This window comes from Artemia franciscana, unplaced genomic scaffold, assembly GCF_032884065.1.
Source record: "Artemia franciscana unplaced genomic scaffold, ASM3288406v1 PGA_scaffold_53, whole genome shotgun sequence".
Taxonomy (NCBI): domain Eukaryota; kingdom Metazoa; phylum Arthropoda; class Branchiopoda; order Anostraca; family Artemiidae; genus Artemia; species Artemia franciscana.
The window spans coordinates 290,550-309,031 of NW_027062694.1; the positions used below are offsets into that span (position 1 = coordinate 290,550).

The 18,482-nt window shown below is 37.3% G+C and overlaps 1 protein-coding gene across 3 annotated transcripts in view; it reads left to right on the top strand.

Moving 5' to 3' along the window:
* Positions 1 to 18,482, top strand: part of LOC136041991 (L-threonine ammonia-lyase-like) — a 71,985-nt gene that overhangs the window by 50,534 nt on the left and 2,969 nt on the right. For all 3 annotated transcript variants that reach the window (XM_065726817.1, XM_065726816.1, XM_065726818.1), the window contains exons 6-8: positions 370 to 532; positions 15,746 to 15,904; positions 16,745 to 16,881. In XM_065726817.1, coding sequence (XP_065582889.1) covers positions 370 to 532; positions 15,746 to 15,904; positions 16,745 to 16,881 — 459 coding nt within the window. The remainder of the gene's footprint in view (positions 1 to 369; positions 533 to 15,745; positions 15,905 to 16,744; positions 16,882 to 18,482) is intronic.

The window sequence follows — 18,482 nt, forward strand, 5'->3', positions numbered from 1 at the left end:
TTGAAAATACTATAAAAATCCTTGAGAAATTTTCGTTATTACAACTTCCTAGTCCTTACTATTGCTTGTAAGGACGGATTATTACGCAAGCATTAATGTTTGAAAATGCACTTTACCAAGCTATTGACAAGGGTATATCTGCAAAGACAATTATGAAGAAAAAGTGAAAAAATCGTACGATTTGATTAATTGGGTGGAATACACTTCTGGCAAATAATTAAGCATAAAAATTGAGACAGCTCCCACCCTTTGATGTGGGTCAATACTTCATCCAATTTAACCAACTATAGTTGGCAAAATCTTTTATGACGTATGGATTAAAACAACAATTTACTTTTGCAAATATATTTTGATTTATTGTGTTTGCAGGTACGACCACCCCTCTATCATAGCGGGACAAGGAACTATGGGCTTGGAAATAATTGAGCAAGTACCTGATTTGGATGCTGTTGTTGTACCGATTGGAGGTGGTGGACTTATTGCCGGTGTAGCACTAGCTATCAAATCACTTAAGCCTCATGTTATGATTATAGTAAGTTGTAATATTTATAGACTTTAGAACTCCAGATATATCTTGATAGGTATTATGACGAGAAATTGAGTGGAAGGTACCAAGAATGTTTAGTTTGGAAATTTAAGAGTTTAGAATTTATCAATATGGAAGATGGGCTAAACATTTTTGGGAGAATCGTTAGTGGAATCGCATGCACTCCCTAAAATGGAAGATTGGAAAAGAGGCCGGTAATATTAGCGGAAATGCCTTCGGTGTCGTTTAAGAGAAAAGGGTTCTGTTTAGAAATTGAACGAAGAGACTAAGAGGAAGATAAGGGAGGTAGAGCAGGAAATGAGGTTGAAGATAGAAGTGGAAGGGCTTCACTCCAGGCCCTTAAATCGTACACTTGAAAAACCTTCTCTAACCCAGACGGGAAATAGATTGCGAAGTATCCGAAGATATCTTAAAGAAACAATGCTAGAAAAGCTGTTGAAAATACTAAGGAAAAAGCTCTCAAGGGTGAGTTTTGTGTAAGACGATACTGTGTGGTAGATCTTACGACGTAAGATTACGACAAATCTTATTACGTCCTCGTTTTAGTGCTCGATCTTACGAGAACGTATGATAAGCTGCAAAAGAATTACCGTATGAATTCAGGAGACGTGAAACGGACGGTATAAAATTGCAGAGAATCAGGTTGACCAAACGAGGTGACAGAATAGGGATATTTGTGTTGATAGGTTAATAATTGAAAGGAGGTAGTCAATCAAGCCTAGTCTAGCCTAAAGTTGTGAATGGGGCCTTGATTAGTTATTTAGATAGTGTTAATAAAAGACAGACTAATCGTCTTGAGGGATTAAGCTAGTAGGTGGTTCGGTGCTGAAATAGGAGCTAAGTAAGATTGTATTTTATCCTCGTTTATATAGGCTGTTATGCCAGATTTTGTCAGAAGTAACACAGGAAAGGCTTTGGAGCCATATGACGATCCAAAATGGGAAGGCAAAACTATGATAGATTTATGTATCGCCGAGGATCTGAGTGTCCTAGGTACACTCAAATGAATGAGTCTTTGGAGGTTTTTGCGATTCAGGTGTGATTATTTTAAGAATTAATAGGAAGAAGGCCAAACTTTTTAAAATAGTAGTATAATGTGCATAAAGTAATGGCATTGAATAGGAAAGAAAACTGACAAATTGAATGTGGACTGCTTCTTGACGTGTTATTAGTAGGGAAGTTGGATGCAGTAAGATGTAAAAAGCAGATTACTACTGACTCTTGTCTTGACAACTGACAGTTGATTAACAGCTGCTTGACTCTTGCGAATTTTCTATCTGAAATTATGGGTGCTTCTAAGGTTTGAGAACAGGTTTTAACCTGTTCTTAAGAACAGGTGCTTCTAAGGTTTGAGAATCTAGATTTTTACGACAGGAGTTGTCTAAGGATTGTTTTAGGCATTCGTTTGAGTAGCTGCAGGTCGAACAATATCTCCTATAAGAAATGGGCTCATTTACTATATTAATTACTAGAGTGAAAGAAAAGCTAAGTTAGGGTAGTCACGTGGGACGAAGAATGATAAGCTGCTGAGAATTAAGTATTTTTTTATGTTCCTGTTCCAAAATGAGAAGGAAAGAGTACCTGAACGGGAAAAAAGATGTCATAAGAAGGGGTTGAAGGATTTGAGAAATTCATAAGAAGGAGTAAAAATTAAGTTCTAGGGATTGTTTTAGGCACTCGTTTGAGTAGCTGCAGGTCGAACAATATCTCGTATAAGAAATGGGCTCAACTCCTATATTAATTACTACAGTGAAAGAAAAGCTAAGTTAGGGTAGTCACGTGGGACGAAGAATGATAAGCTGCTGAGAATTAAGTATTTGTTTATGTTCCTGTTCCAAAATGAAAAGGAAAGAGTACCTGAACGGGAAAAGATGTCATAAGAAGGAATTTGAAGGATTTGGGAACTTCATAAGAAGGAGTAAAAATTAAAGCTCTAAATACAGTTGGGTGGGGATGACTGTACGCAGCTTTTCAGGCCTCGAACCCTAAATCCTACAAGGGTGAATATGGTTCAATTAGAACTTTCAAATAGATTTGAAGCCCTGCAATCGGAATTAGAACCAAGGGCTGATGTCAAACGCATGTGGGAGAAACTTAAAACCACGTACAGAGAAGTTGCAGAGGAGAAATTAGGCTATAAGAAGAAAAAGAAAGAAAGATGGATCTCCGAACGAACCTGGAAACTAATTAATGCAAGAAAATCAGCCAAATTTTCCATTTTGTCAATCTCAGACGCATCTGAATTGGTTGTTCTGCAAGAACCATATAGAGAAATAAACAAACAAGTACAGAAGAGTGCCCAGGCCGACAAGAGGCAATTTATTGAACAGAAAGCAGCTTTGGCGGAAGAAGCAGCAAAGAAGGGAGATTCGAAAACAGTCTATAGATTAACCAATGAGATGATTGGAGTCAAACCTAACAGGGCTAATCTAGTAAAGGACGAGAATGGAGCCCTTTTGTCAGACCCTTTGATGATTGACGAGAGGTGGGCAACCCACTTCGAGAACCTACTAAATAGACCGAGAATAAATGACCAAGATCTAATTCCTGACACTCCATTTATGATTTTTAATGTAAATGAAGGACCACCGTCTCCAGAAGAAATCATAGCCGCTGTCAGAAAGCTAAGGAACGGAAGAATGCCAGGAGTAGAGGGCATTACATCTGAGATGCTGAAAACTTCAGTCCTAGACTGCATGACAGTTTGGGTTGAGCTACTAACTCAGATATGGAGTGAACAGAAAGTGCCCAGTGACTGGACGAAAGGAACCATTATCAGGCTCTTCAAAAAAGGCGATGCGCTTGTTTGTGGCAACTGGAGAGGTATTAACATAATGTCGATACCTAGTAAACTTTTGTCAATTATTATATTACAACGCCTACAACAGAAACTGGACCAATATATTCGCGATGAATAACACGGCTTCCGACCTGGAAGATCATGTGCATACCTAATTTTCACACTGAGAATGCTGGTTGACGACTCAAAGGAATGGAATAAAAAGTTATATCTTCTTTTCATTGACCTAGAAAAGGCCTTTGGCTCGGTTGACCGAGAAATCTTATGGAAAATCCTCAAATACTATGGAATACCCCCCAAGATAGTAGAACTGATTATCGCCTTTACAAAGAAACAGAATGCTGTGTTCGAACAGAAAACGGAGTTACAAGATACTTCAAAATCATCACTGGTGTCAAGCAAGGATGTGTATTATCACCACTTTTATTTACAATAGTTACGGAGTACGTACTCAGACAGTCTACGGGCTATGGAGTAAACGTCAACAACAAACAACTCGCAGATCTTGACTTTGCAGATGATATAGTACTACTAGAAGACGCCAAAGATCGATTACAGCTGCTATTTGATGAAATCTCAGAAAAAGCCCTAGAGGTCGGATTGTCGATCAACGTTGATAAATCAAAAAGTATGTCCACATCTGGCTCCCCCCTAACTCTTCAATGCTCCGATAATTCTGTTGAACAGGTCCAAGAATTTAAATATTTAGGAAGCTGGATAGAAAATACTGGCGATGTAACATTTGAAATCAAGAGAAGGATTGGACAAGCATCAGGCGCCTTCAACAGACTAACACCAATTTGGAGAAGCAACAAATGCTCATTTCGTTTAAAATTGCGCCTGTTCAACAGCAATGTGTTGTCTATATTGATGTACGCCAGTGGATGTTGGAAACTCAACCACAACTTGAGAAACGTATCCTTGGATTCGAAAACATTTGCCTTCGAAGGATCCTCAAAATCAGTTGGCATCAGAAAATTACCAATAGGGAAATCCGGCTGAAAACAAACCAGCCCATAGTGACCGAAATTTTGAAGAAACGAAGATGGACATATTTGGGTCATGTTCTACGCATGTCCGAAGACAGACTTCCCTCGAGAGTGTATCAATGGCAGCCTGAAGGAAGACGAAGACGAGGCCGACCAAAACACACACTGTGGAGGCAGTATGATCGGGACCTAAAAAAGGCAAAAATTTTCCTCACTCCCCAATGGGAAGATATCACTGCAGCCGTACAGCTTCGTGATGAATGGAGAGACTTTGTCGACGCCCTATGCGCCACCGATGGCTCAGGAGGATCTAAGGTAAGGTCTAAGTAGCTCATATTAGTCAGGGATGGTTAAATTTTGGCTGCCGAGTCAGATGCAATTATTTTATAAGACGTTTAGGTTTCTTATAAAATATTAGACAAGATTGTTTATAAATATTATACAAGACTTTTACATTTTTATAACTATGACAATAAATATAAAATGTAATATAAACAAATATAAGATAATAATTGCAGCTACAATAAAAGACGGTGGATTATTAAAGTAAAGTAAGTTCATAGTCGGATATCATAGGCAGTGTTTATTTGTTAATTTATTATTTATTTACTTTTTTGGTTTTAGATCAGGGCACTACGTATAAAAGCAGTTATCATAGAAACTTCAAAAAGAGCTACTTCGATTGTAAATTGAGAGAGGTAGAGCCTGTTTTTACAGTGAAAGTGATTAAAGGGCACCCTCCCCCCCTCCCTACGCCACTTACTTCCTCAAATACATCCAGTAAAAATTTTGAGACAGCCATTTTGTTCAGCCTAGTTGAAAGGTCCTGCAATTATGTCTTTCAGGATGGCAAACCCCTTCCAGTCCTCAGGGTAAGGGTTGTAACTTATGCCCCAGGGGCATATTGCGTTTGTATGCAAAGAACGGTCGTATAAACTTTGGAAGGGGCTCATTGGACTGGAAATCAGAAGTTCTAGTGTTCTTTTTAAGTGTCGAAAGTAATTTGAAGGCAACCCCCCCCCCTAACACGCCAATCATTTATCCAAACACACTCAATCAAAATTTTGAGATAGCCATATTGTTCAAGGTAGTTGAAAGGTCCATAAATTATATCTTTGAGGATGACAACCCCCCACATCCCTCAGGGCAAGGGTTGTAAGTTATTAGAAAATACGGTGGGAACGGTGAAGACGTTAAAAGTAGAATATTCAAGGCTCGGCGTGTTTTGTTTCACAGTTATACAAAAATTGGAAGAATAGGAAGATAAGTCTGCAAACCAAGATTCGATATTTGAAGCTACAGTGATGTCAGTGGTCATATAGGGTTCTGAAGTATGGATGCTGTGAAAAGCGGATGAAGATTTGGTAAATGATTTCCAGAGAAATTACCTACGGAATGTTCTGGGTACCCGGTTGAGTCACCGTATTTCAAACACTAGGCTTTACAAAAAATGTTTTTCAGTCACGCGCTCTCGGGCTATAATAAGAGAAAGGTAGAGATGGATAGGGCACATTGTGTGGATGAAGGATGACAGATTACCGAAGATTGTCCCTTTCACCGAAGATTGTCCCTTTCAGCCAACAATGTAGGGCTAAACGGAAAGCAGGTCGTCTGCGGTTGAGATGGAAGTATGTCATAAAGATAGATTCAAGAGAAATGGGAACATCCTAGGAGGATGTAAGGAGGGAGGCTTTAAATAGATCAGGACGGAGGAGGAACGTGTGTAGCTGTGTTGGCCTCTGGTGGCTTTGTGCTGCGGTGATCTGTTAGTAGTAGTAGTTTGATTTCACAGCGATTGATTATCTCTTCCTTTGCTCTTCCTTCATACGAAATAAATGTGATGCATACCGATTATAGCATTACCAATGTAAATAGGTCTTGCTTATCGACTTTTTCCACCCAAATTAGGAAACAGACATGTTCACAACTTTTTTCTTGTTCTCTAAGGATGTTTGTTGCCCTGATGTTTACATTGTCAGTGGCGACAATTTGGTGGTTAAGAAAGAGATCTTTATCACATCTTGAGTTGTCTGCCCCCCCCCCATAGATTCTGGGATTTTCACTGAAAAAAATTAAAAAAAAACTATAATGCTACCCACCCTTTGATTTTAAACGTTTTTGCGCTTCCCAAAATATCGGGAATTCAGACCACTGCTATGGAACCCAACCTAGGCACCGAAGAAGTGCCTTAGTTTTACCGAAAAAATTGCTTTTTTTGAAGTATCTGACATTTGAACTTAACTCTTACGAATCTAACATCTAATTGAAAGTACATTCATTTAATAGAACTTTGCTGTGGAGATGTGCTCCTGTCATCAAAACCATCACGCATTTGGCTGAAGTTTTTGAAATACTGTTTTTCAAAACCTTTGGCTCCATCTGGCCTCTTGGCTGCCTAATTGCAATAGTTCTGGGACCAGTATATGGCTCTTCTTCTTGTAATTGGCACCTCTTCTGCACGAGGGCTCATATACATTGGAAACTGCAATTTTGTCTGGTTATTATTGTCGGCGATTGACTTTTTTATTAAACTAACTTTTTTTTGTGACAGCATCTATTTGTATGGGGTTTTCTTCATTTGAAGTGTTTGCCCCGGCACCTTTTACCTTTTTTTGGAAGGAGGCTCTTTTTCTGAGCAAGGCTTAATACCACGCTTCTACCAACTATCTGATTATGAGTCCTGGAAAGAATTTTTCTATGTTTTTACTTTTCATTTCAATTAGCCACTGTTGGCGAGGGTTATCGAGCTCTTTTTTGAAAATTGCATAAATCTTTTTTCGTCATTAATTTTTACTTTTAAGTTTTTTTATGCACCCAACCCCCTTGAATGTTTTCCCTCTAATGATGCTAGTTGCCCTGATATTTACCTAGTCAATGGCGACGATTTGGTGGTAACTAACAAGGGCGTTATCACCCCTTAAGTTTTTACCCTGCTGCCTAAGTAAACAGCAATGTGGACAATGTATTTTCTTTTCTTTTCTTACCAAGGCACTTCGTATAGAAGGGATTGTTGTATAAACTTCGAAAATAGTTCATTCGTTTGGAAATAAAAAGTTTTAGTTCCCTTTTAAGAGTGAAATTGGAGGGCAACTATCCCTTTTCACCCATCATTTTCCCAAACACATCATATCAAAATTTTGAGATAGCCATTTTGGTCAGCATAGTTGAAAAGTTCAGTAATTATGTCCTTGGGGAAGGCAACCCCCCCCCCAAAGCCCACCAGGGCAAGGACTATAAATTAAGCTAGTTGCTCATTGTTAGCATATGAGGTTTTTACGTAAGAGTTGGTCGTATAAACTTCGGAGGGGTTTTATTCGATTGGGAATCGTAAGTTCTATTGCCCTTTTTAAGGTTCACAAGGAGGGCAGCTAGCCTCCCTCTTACATGCCCCTTTCCCCAAATATAACCAATCGATATTTTTAGATAGCCATTTTATCCAAAGCAGTCCAAAGAGCATATAACAATGCATCCAAGTTTGACACAAATCCCCAGAGGCTGGGTGAAAGGGTTTTAAGCTATGCCCCGGGATATATAAGGATTTTATGGAAGGGGTAGTCGTGCAAACTTTGTAGGAGACTCATTTGATCGGAAACTGATAGTTCTAGTTCCTTTTTAAGAGTCAAAATTGACAGGAGAGAAACTATCCCCCCCCCACGTCCTCTTTTTCCCAAAGGTATTTGATAAAAATTTTGAGATAGCCCTTGTGTTCAAAATAGTCCAAAAATCTTGCAACTATGCCTCGGGGGTTGACAAGACCCCCAGAACCTAAGGGCCGTAAGTTGTGCCTCGGGGGAATATAAGGTTATTATGGAATAGGTGGTCATATGGAGGCCTTGAAATTTCAAATAAATAATTCAACGGTTGCAATTATTTTTAATTTAGCATTTTTATCTTGATCATAGGCAGCGCAATAGTACTGCCTAAATAAAGAGCGATGTGGGCACAATATATTATTTTTGTTTCAGCCTCCCCCCGTCCATGATTTCCCCAAACACATTCAATCAAAATGTTGAGATAGCCAGTTTTTTAAGCGTAGTTGAAAAGTGCAGAATTATGTCTTTGAGGATAACAACCCCCTCTCCCACCTACAGCCCTCAGGGCAAAGGCTGTAAGTTACGCCCTGGTGGCATATAAGGTTTTTGTACAAAGGTTGGTCGCATAAACCACGGAGGCGTCTCTTTGGATTGGTAATCAGAGGTTTTGGTGACATTTTTAAGATTCAAAGTGATCAGAGGATAGCTACATCTCCCCACACGTTGGATTTTCCCGAAACGTATGTGATAGGAATTTGAGGTAGTCATTTGTTAAAAAAGTAGTCCAAAGATCTTAGGCAAGGCAATTGTGCTGCCTGAGTAAAGAGCGATGTGAGCACAATGCAATATTTTTTTTTCTATTTTTTAGACCAGGGCACTCGGTATCGAAGAAACTTCGAAAAAGGCTCATTCGATTGGAAATTTCAAATTCTATTGCCCTTTCTAAGAGTCGAAAGTAAAAGAAGTGCAATCAGCCCCCCCACCCATCATTTCCTCAAATACATTCAGTCAAATCTTTGAGACAGCCATTTTGTTCAGCACAGTTGAAAGGTCCAGTAAAAGCATAATGTATTTGAAGATTAAAACCCCCCAGGGCCCTCAGGGCAAGGGTTTTAAATTATGTCCCGGGTGCATGTAAGGTTTTAATGGGAAGAATGGTCCTATAAACTTCAGAGGGGGCTCATTGGATTGAAATGGGAAGTTCTAGTTACCTTTTAATAGTCGAAAGTGGTTGAAGGGTAACCAGCTCCCCCTTGCCCATGATTTCCTCAAATACACCCAATCGAAACTTTGAGACAGCCATTTTGTTCAGCCTAGTTGAAAGGTCCTGCCTCCCCACCTCCGTAGTTGAAAGGTGTTTCAGACCCCCACGTCCAATATTTCCCCAAACACATTCAATCAAAATGCTGAGATAGCCATTTTGTTAAGCGTATTTGAAAAACTCGGTAAATATGTCTTTGGTGATGACAGATCCCCCCCTCCTGCGGCCCTCAGGGCAAGTGCTATAAGTTATATTAGTTGCCCATTGTTAACATTTAAGGTTCTTAAGGAAAGGGTGGTCGTGCGAACTTCGGAAGCGGCTCATTCATTGGAATCAGAAGTCCAAGATGTCTTTTTTAAGAGTCAAAATTCATAGGAGGGCAACCAGACCCACCCCACGTCTTCTTTTCTCAAAATATATTCAATAGAAATTTTGGGATAGGCATTTTGTTTGATATCTTGAGATATTCTAAAGATTATATAAAAAAAGGCTTCAGGATTGAAATAAACCCTCAGAAACTGTGGGCAAGGGTTGTAAGTTATGCCATAAAGGCATATAAGGTTTTTATGGAATTGGTGGTCGAATAAACTTTGAATAGATCTCATTTGATCGGAAATTGGAAATTATTAAAGTGAATTATGGTTAACCAGCCCCCCCCCCCCCTCCCACGACCATCATCTTCCAAAAAAGTATAGAATCAAAATTTTGAGACTTCAACCTTCTTCAACATTGTTGAAAGATCCTATAATTGTGCCTTTGGGGACGTCAAACCCCTCACAGCCCCCAGAACAAGGGCTGTCAATTAGGTAATGCGTTCGCTGATTACATATAGTATATGTTATTGAGAAAGGTATGCATGTTTGATCTTTACTTTCCGAAAACACAAAGGTCATTCAGGTGAGCCTTTCAGAGAAGGTCGAGGGGAGTGTTGAACTAAATCAAAATACGTTATGTGTATACGGGCTGTCAAAAGGCGTAACTCGGGAATAACTAAGCATATCAATTTGGACCCTTAAGGAAAGGATAAGGGATTTATCACATAATTTGCACTTTACTGACAACAAAATACATTTAAAATGTTTTTACTTTTTTCTTAAATTAATAAAAAAACTTTCCGAAAAAGAAGTTTTTGAAAGAAAAGTAAAGGCAATATTAAACTTAAGATCAGAAGAAATAGAAATCTTCAGTAACTCAAACGTAAAACAACTAGAAATTACTATTAAAGAATAAATCAAACCAAAAACGAACAGAAATAAAAAAAAACAATCATAGCAAAAAAACATACAAGTACTAATGCAAATGAATAAATAGCTCCCAAACAAGTAAAGCTTAAGTTTAATATGCAAATGAAGCTTAAAACGAAGAAACATCTCTGAAGTTTATGCGAGCATCCCTTCCACTAGAACCATATATACCACCAGGGCATAACTTACAACGCCTGCCCCAGAGCCCTTGGGGGTTGTATCGTCACCTGAAATTTCGTTTTCTGACCTTTGAACTATTTTTTAAAAATGACCATTTCAAAATTTTTATCTGATACATTTAGGGGGAAAAGGTCATAGGGGGAAGTTATCTGCCCTCTGATCACTTTTGACTCTTATTGTGAACTACAACTTTCAATTTCCAATCGAATGAACCCTCTCTGAAGTTTGTGGGAGCATCCCTTCCATAAGAACCATAGATGCCCCCAGAGAATAACTTACAATGCCTGCCCCCAGGCCCTGGGGGTTTTTTGTTGACAAAGGAGTTTTCTTTTATCTGACCTCTGTACTATTTATAACAAAATCTTTAGCTCAAAATATTTATTTGATACATTTGAGGAAAAAAGGCGTAGTGGGGAGGGGGGGCTAGCTGCCCGCCGATCACTTTTGACCCTTAAAAAGGGAACTAGAACTTTCAATATCCAATCAAATAAGCCCTCTCTGAAGTTTATACGAGCATCCTTTCCATTGGAACCTCATATGCCCCCGGGTTATAACTTACAACGCCTGATTCCAGGCCCTGGGGGGGGTGCCTCGACCACAAAGTTTTTTTTTATCTCAGCTTTGAACTATTTCACAAAATGGCTATCTCAAGATTTTATCTGATGCATTTGGGGAAAAAAGGGCGTGGAAGGGGAGGGGAGCTAGTTGCCCTTCGATCTCTTTTGACTCCGAAAAATGAACTGAAAATTATAATTTCCAATCAAATAAGCCCTATCCGAAGTTTATACGAGTATCCCTTCCATAAGAACTATATTTGCCCCCAGGGCATATCTTAATATGCCTGCTCCCGGGCCCTGAGGAGTTGCCGGAATTTTTGTTATATGATCTTTGAACTATTTTAGCAAAATGAATATCTCAAAACTTTTATCAGATGTATTTGGGGAAATTGGTCGTAGAGGGGGAGGGAGGGCAGTTACCCTCCGATCACTTTTGGCACTGAAAAATGAAAACTAGAACTTTTAATTTCCAATCAAATATGCCATCTCTGAAATTTATACGAGTATCTCTTCAATAAGAACCATATTTTTCTCCAGAGCATAACTTACAACGCCTGCCCTGGGGCCTGGGGGTTGTGTCGACCCTAGAGTTATTGTTTTATGATCTTTGAACTATTTTAACAAAATGGCTACCTCAAAATTTTTATTGGATGTACTTAGGGAAAAAGGGCGTGGGGGGCTAATTGCCCTCCGATCACTTTAGACTCTTTTGACTCACTTTTGACTCTCACTTTTGAAAAAGGGCACTAGAACTTCCAATTTTCAATCAAATGAGCCCCCTTTGAAGTTTATAATGACGATCCCTTCCATATTAAGTGTCTCTGGGGGAAAATAATAATATTAATAATAATAATAAAACGTTGGAGCCGTATGACCCTTGCTATAGGCAACGCTATAGCGTTTCCTCTGGTAAATAGAAATTATATAATGAATAAATATCAGTATCAAACAGTTCGTGGTAACGAACTGTAGTAAGGAGCGACCCGGCTCAATAGTAACCAAAACTCTACAAAATGGACCAAAATGAACCATACCAATAGCTACATTAAAAGAATCGCATTTTAATGCTGATTTTAAATATATAAGTTTCATCAAGTTTAGTTTTACCCATCAAAAGTTACGAGCCTCTGAAAATTTGCCTTAATTTAGAACATGGGGGGAAACATTCCCTAAAATTCATAGAATCCTGACGAAAATCACACCATCAGAAGCCTAATGTAGAAGTTTCAAGCTCCTATCTATAAAATTTTGGAAATTTGTACTTTTTGCCAGAAGCCGGATCATGGATGCGTGTTTATTTGTTTGTTTGTTTGTTTTTGTTTTTTCCCCAGGGGTGATCGTATCGACCAAGTGGTCCTAGAATGTTGCGAGAGGGCTCATTCTAACGGAAATGAAAGTTCTAGTGCCATTTTTAAGTGATCAAAAAATTGGAGGGCACCTAGGCCCCCTCCCACGCTAATTATTTTCCCAAAGTCAACGGATCAAAATTCTGAGATAGCCATTTTATTCAGCGTAGTCGAAAAACCTTATAACTATGTCTTTGGGGACGACTTAATCCCCCACAGTCCCCGTGGGAGGGGCTACAAGTTACAAACTTTGACCAGTGCTTACATATAGTAATGGTTACTGGGAAGTGTACAGACGTTCTCAGGGGGATTTTTTGGTTGGGGGAGGGGTTGAGAAGAGGGGTATATGTTGGGGGAACTTTCCATCGAGGAATATGTCATGGGGGAAGAAAATTTCCATGAAGGGAGTGCAGGATTTTCCAGCATTATTAAAAAAAAACAATGAAAAAACAAATATGAAAAAGTTTTTTCAACTGGAAGTAAGGAGCAGCATTAAAACTTAAAACGAACAGAAATTATTACGCATATGAGGGGCTAACCTCCTCCTAATACCTCGCTCTTTATACTAAAGTATTTTTAGGAATTTCAACTATTTATTCTACGGCTTTTGTGATTCAGGGGTCATTCTTAATGGATTGGGACAAAATTTTAGCTTTAGTGTAAAGAGCGAGGTATTACATTAGTGTAAAGCGCGAAGTATTAGTGTGTTACATATATGAACTCCCTCATATATGTAATAAAAACATGAGAATACAAAAGTTCGTTACGTAAGCTAATTTATAAGTTATGTATATCTTTTACTAAGAAAAACATTCGTAAAAAATTAAAAGTTCTAGTTGCCTTTTTAAGTAACCCAAAAATCGGAGGGCAATTAGGTTTCCTCCCCCGCTCCTTTTTTTTATCAAAATCATTCGATCAAAACTATGAGAAAGCCATTTAGCCAAAAAAAAAAAAAATATGCGAATTTCGTTTTAATTATTCCTCTGCGGAGAGCCAAAATCAAAACATGCATTGATTCAAAAACGTTCAGAAATTAAATAAAAAACAAGTTTTTTAACTGAAAGTAAGGAGCGACATTAAAACTTAAAACAAACAGAAATTACTTCGTATATGAAAGGGGCTGCTTCCTCATCAATGCCCCGCTCTTCACGCTAAAATTTTTTACTCTTTTAAAAAGAAGAGTTGAGAGAAAGAGTCAAACTTTAGCGTAAAGAGCGGGACATTGATGAGGAAGCCGCCCCTTTCATATACGAAGTAATTTCTGTTCGTTTTAAGTTTTAATGTCGCTCCTTACTTTCAGTTAAAAAAAATTTGTTTTTTTTTTTGTTTAATATGTACATTGAATTGATAGTCCATGGTCATTAGTTTTGTTTTTTTCCCGTAAAATGTAAGTTATGATCTTATCTTGAGAAGGCATGGGGGATGTCAGCTCTACTAACAATAATTTTTGCTCTTTTTTAGTTTGACTCAGTCATTTTTTGTAATTCCTGTTAGTTTTGAGTTTCATTTATTTATTAATGATTATTGGTGGTAGTTTTATGCTTAGAAGGTTATTTGAATTTATTTCTGCCTGTTTTTAGCGTAGTGGGGGCTCTACTTTTCCCTGGAAAACCAGTTTTGTCGTATTTTTTTAATTAATTCAATATGTAGATTGCTCAATTAAGTCCATAAAGATGAATCACCGGCTTTTTTTCATAGTAGGGTTCAATAAATAAATAAAAAAAATCAAGGACTATTTCATAGAATAAAAAGGATTACCAAACAGAAAATTCCGACCACATAAAACTTTAATAAAAAAAAATACATAGCTCTAATTTACGGAGGTAATGAGCCTGCGAGGCCTGAGCATCGACCCAGAGTGTACAGATCTGTCCCGCCAATAAATTAAATTAGGTCTGCATTTTTATATTTGTCCCATTATGACCAATTGCTATTTCAGCAAACTTGTACAAATTAATTGATGCACATACATTAGTCCCAGAAGGGTATAATATCAACCCTCTCATGCCGCCCATTTAGTTTACCAAAAACAGTGTAAGATCGGTAAATTATTTTCAGACAAAGTTGAAAGAAATATGATAGTGTTATGGTAAACGCTGAGAACAATAAATCAAAGAGTTTTAGGTTCACTTTTCCGATGAAAAGAAATAGGCAGTTTTAAGAATATTCTTTACATTAAAAACAAAGTCCTTGGTACCTTCGATTAGGCCACTATAAATCTAAAGTCGAGGAAACAGCTTGCTGATTTTGGTGCCCCAAAAATTTTAAGCTATCTAAATTAGGGTTTGCAAGTTCCTAATTTCCGGGCGCAAGATAATAAATAACATAATGTAGATAACACGATTGTACATATGATGGGTGCCGACAGGGTCCTCACTTTCAAAACCCGGCTTACTTGGGAAATACGGCCAATATTATAGATGAAAAAACGGGGAATAAATATTCGTTTATCTATAGCCTCTACCCCACCAAAACCATTACTCTAATGGAAATTGTAGGACAAATTTCCCAGAGTCCCTACCGCTCGCATTAGTCACGTCAGTTGAGAGGAGAAAGAAGAACTCAAAATTTATCCCCCTCCCCCTTTGGTGTTTGAAAATTTCCTTTTTTATCCTGAATTCCGGAAATTATTTTTTTGCGACAAAAAATCTTTCCCTTCTAAATTATTGTGAATTAGGACCACAGCTCGGAATCAAATTGAAAAAATATACTAAGAACAGAAAATTTATTTATAGGATTTAGCAAATCCAATAAATAAATTCTGACAATTATCCTGAAATCCTGAATCCAAATCCTGAAGTTAGCAAACTATTACCCCGATTTTAGATCTCAACGAGCACCGTCCCAGGTACCGAACACCCTATTTAAATGTGAAATTGGACAAATTTTTGTGTTCAAGCTTAAATTATCGACCCAATAACTTTTTTTTTTACAACTGTCAGAGATTGTGGCCCTTGCCCATCCGTCTGTGGTCAAGAGAAAAATAGGTCGTCTGCTAATGGAGTGGGAAGAGGCGATAAGAAAGGATTTAAATGAAATTTGAGTTTCATGGGAGGGGTAAGGATTGGAGTTTTGAATAGATTGGGGTGGGGGAAGAGAGTCTGCAGCTGTTGGTCTCAAGCGGCTTAGTACTGCAGTGAGTTGTTACTAGTAGTAATAATAGCAGTAGTATTATCAAAGGAATGCCACAATTACAGTACTAAACATAATTGTATATGTTGGGCAAGACCACTGTAATGTTAGCCAAGGAATGTTTCTAAATTTAAATTGAGTGTATAAATTTTCTAGGGTGTAGAATCTGAAAAATGTGCAAGTTTTACAGCGGCTAAGAAACATGGAAAGCCTGTGAGTGTCCGAGCCGAATCCACTTTGGCGGATGGACTTGCTGTCCCAAAAGTTGGCGTCAATGCTTTTGCCACTGCAATGGCTTCAGGAATTGACATAGTTGTAAGTTTTGACCCATATTTCGTGTTTCTAATACGACAGCACAGGATTTCTTCCTTAAGTCGCTGTTTTGCTAATCTGTTATAAGGGAAAAATTATGAGGGAGATTAAAGTTGGTTTTGTAACATCTCAGGTATATTTTAAGTTTGTTTTTTTCATATTGCCTTAAGTTTGGCTAAAGGGTTTAATAAAAGATATAAAGCCAAACTCATTATCCAAACCAAAAAAAGGAAGAAGAACTGAGAAAATAAATGTCCAAATTTTTTTAGATTTCTGGAAAATGCGTAATAATTTTGGGAAGGAAGATGAGTTTTTTTTTAACTACCCTACTTACTCAAAAATTGTTTACAGGTCCAATCCTCCTCTACTCCCTCCCACAAGGAGGGGTTAGGTTTTTAGGTATTTATCTAAAAACGACGAACGGCTATCTTTAATAAAACGGGGCATGAGTCTTGGTATTTTAAGTTGCCTGAAGCATGTTTTTCTTGCATAGATTTTGAGAACCTATATCACTGGATGGATTCTGTCTCTTATTATTATGATTATTATTTATTATTCATTATTAGATGTATCCCACTTTTCAAGATTCAAATAGCAATCAAATTACTCTTACTCTGTCAGTAAAATCAAGTTCAATCATTTAATTGGTTTTCAAATTGTTTTAGAGCCTACCTTCTTCAGCTCTAAGTTGTTGCTTTGTTAATGCTTAGAAAAAAAAATTGTATTCAAGTTATTTTTACTTTTCTGCTTATTTTTTGTATTTCGTTTTTGATTGTATGCTGTCTTCTTGTGATTAAGTGATGTAAGGTCAATATATCATTTGACTGTAATTGTGTACTTTAGGAGGTGGTTAAAGAAGAATTTATAGCTATTGCCATTCTTCGATTGGTTGAACTGGAAAAAGCTGTTGTTGAGGGTGCTGGTGCAATAGGTTTAGCTGCCATACTTGCTGGTACTTTGCCTGAGCTGAAAGGAAAAAAGTAAGTCTTTTCTCCATTTGAAGTGACAGAGACTGCTTAGAAGCTGTTTTCCCCTTATTCTCTTGTTTTTAATACTTTAATTTTTTTTGGTAAAGGTCAAGAAAAGCAGCTGTTCAGAAGGAGACATCCGGGAAGAAAAAGAGACACATTTTTATATTGCTAATTCTATGCTTATTTCATTATTCTGTTTGCGTTTTCAACAATTCATCCCCAGCTCCCCTATATTGGTCTGGTATAGCCTTAGGCTATACAAAAAGAACTAACTAAAAATGATGGAATTCTTACTTTATATTATGCAGCAAGTATAAATTAATCCCATTTCCTCCCCCCTCCCCATTTTTGTCTGTTTTAAATTAGTCTTCGCCAACTACTATGTTGGTTTTTTTGTGCATTGCCGAAGGCCGTAAGAGACCATTAGAAGGGGGACGGGTAAGAATTGTCAAAAATACAAACGAAACCATGAAAATAATCATAAAATGAGCAGTATAAAAATATATCTCTTTTTTTCTAGTATATTTCCTCCGGAAGAGCTGCAATTCTGACCTTAACCTTTCTTCTTTTTTTGGGGTGGAGGACTATATTTTGTTGCACTTTTTTCTAGAATCCAAATCCTGGGTAGTAAATGGAGGGGAAGAAACTGGGTATGAGGGTTATTGTTTCAGCAACTGAATGGAGCATTACCAAAACAAGAAGAAAATAACAATGGCTTTGTGAATCAAAAAAGTAGAAACTGAGAATAAATAAAACAAGTGCCAAGAAAAGACTAAAAATAAAAATAAGCCAAGCATTTAGACAGATAGAATGAATAAAAAAAACATGACAATAAGAAAAATTTTGCTGAATAAGAAATCCATGAACTAAAAGCTAAGAAAAAACATGAAAATAAGCGAAGCATTTAGACAGATAGAATGAATAAAAAAAAAAGTTAACAATAAGAGAAGACTTTACTAAATAATAAATGCATGAACCAAAGTGCTAAGAAAAAAAATAATAAATATAAAAATCAGCAAAGCATTTAGACAGATAAAATTATTTAAAAAAAATGACGTAATAAATGCATGAACCTTAGTATCACAATAAATTCATAAACTGTCCACGTTTTAGTGACAATCTAAAGTTTTCTTTCCCTGCTACACAATGAAACTAATTTTTTTTTTTTTTTTTTTTTTTTTTTTTTACTGGATAACTATAAAATATTGCACAAATATTTAGGAAAACTTGAGAATCTTGAACTAAATATTAAAAAATTGTGTGTGGAACTGCTAACATATCACATATTAAAATAATGACTTATAAAATAGGGCAGCCGGTAGAGTTGCGGAAGGCAAAAAAATTACTTGATAGAATTAGTAAGGTAAGACTTTTTGCGTAAAATGAAAATAAATAATAATCCGTGAGCTGGCTTTAGGTCTCTGTGCCCAATCTCAATCTAAGCCCCGGTCTCTATATTATGAAAGCTCTAATCCTTCCAGATCTCTGTAGCCCGGTTTTACTCCATCTAGATTCCTGCATCCCACTTGCATGTACATCGACTGAGCAAAAAGGAAAACAACGAGAATTTTCTTTTTCTACTTAAAATGACAGGAACAATTTACAGGCTG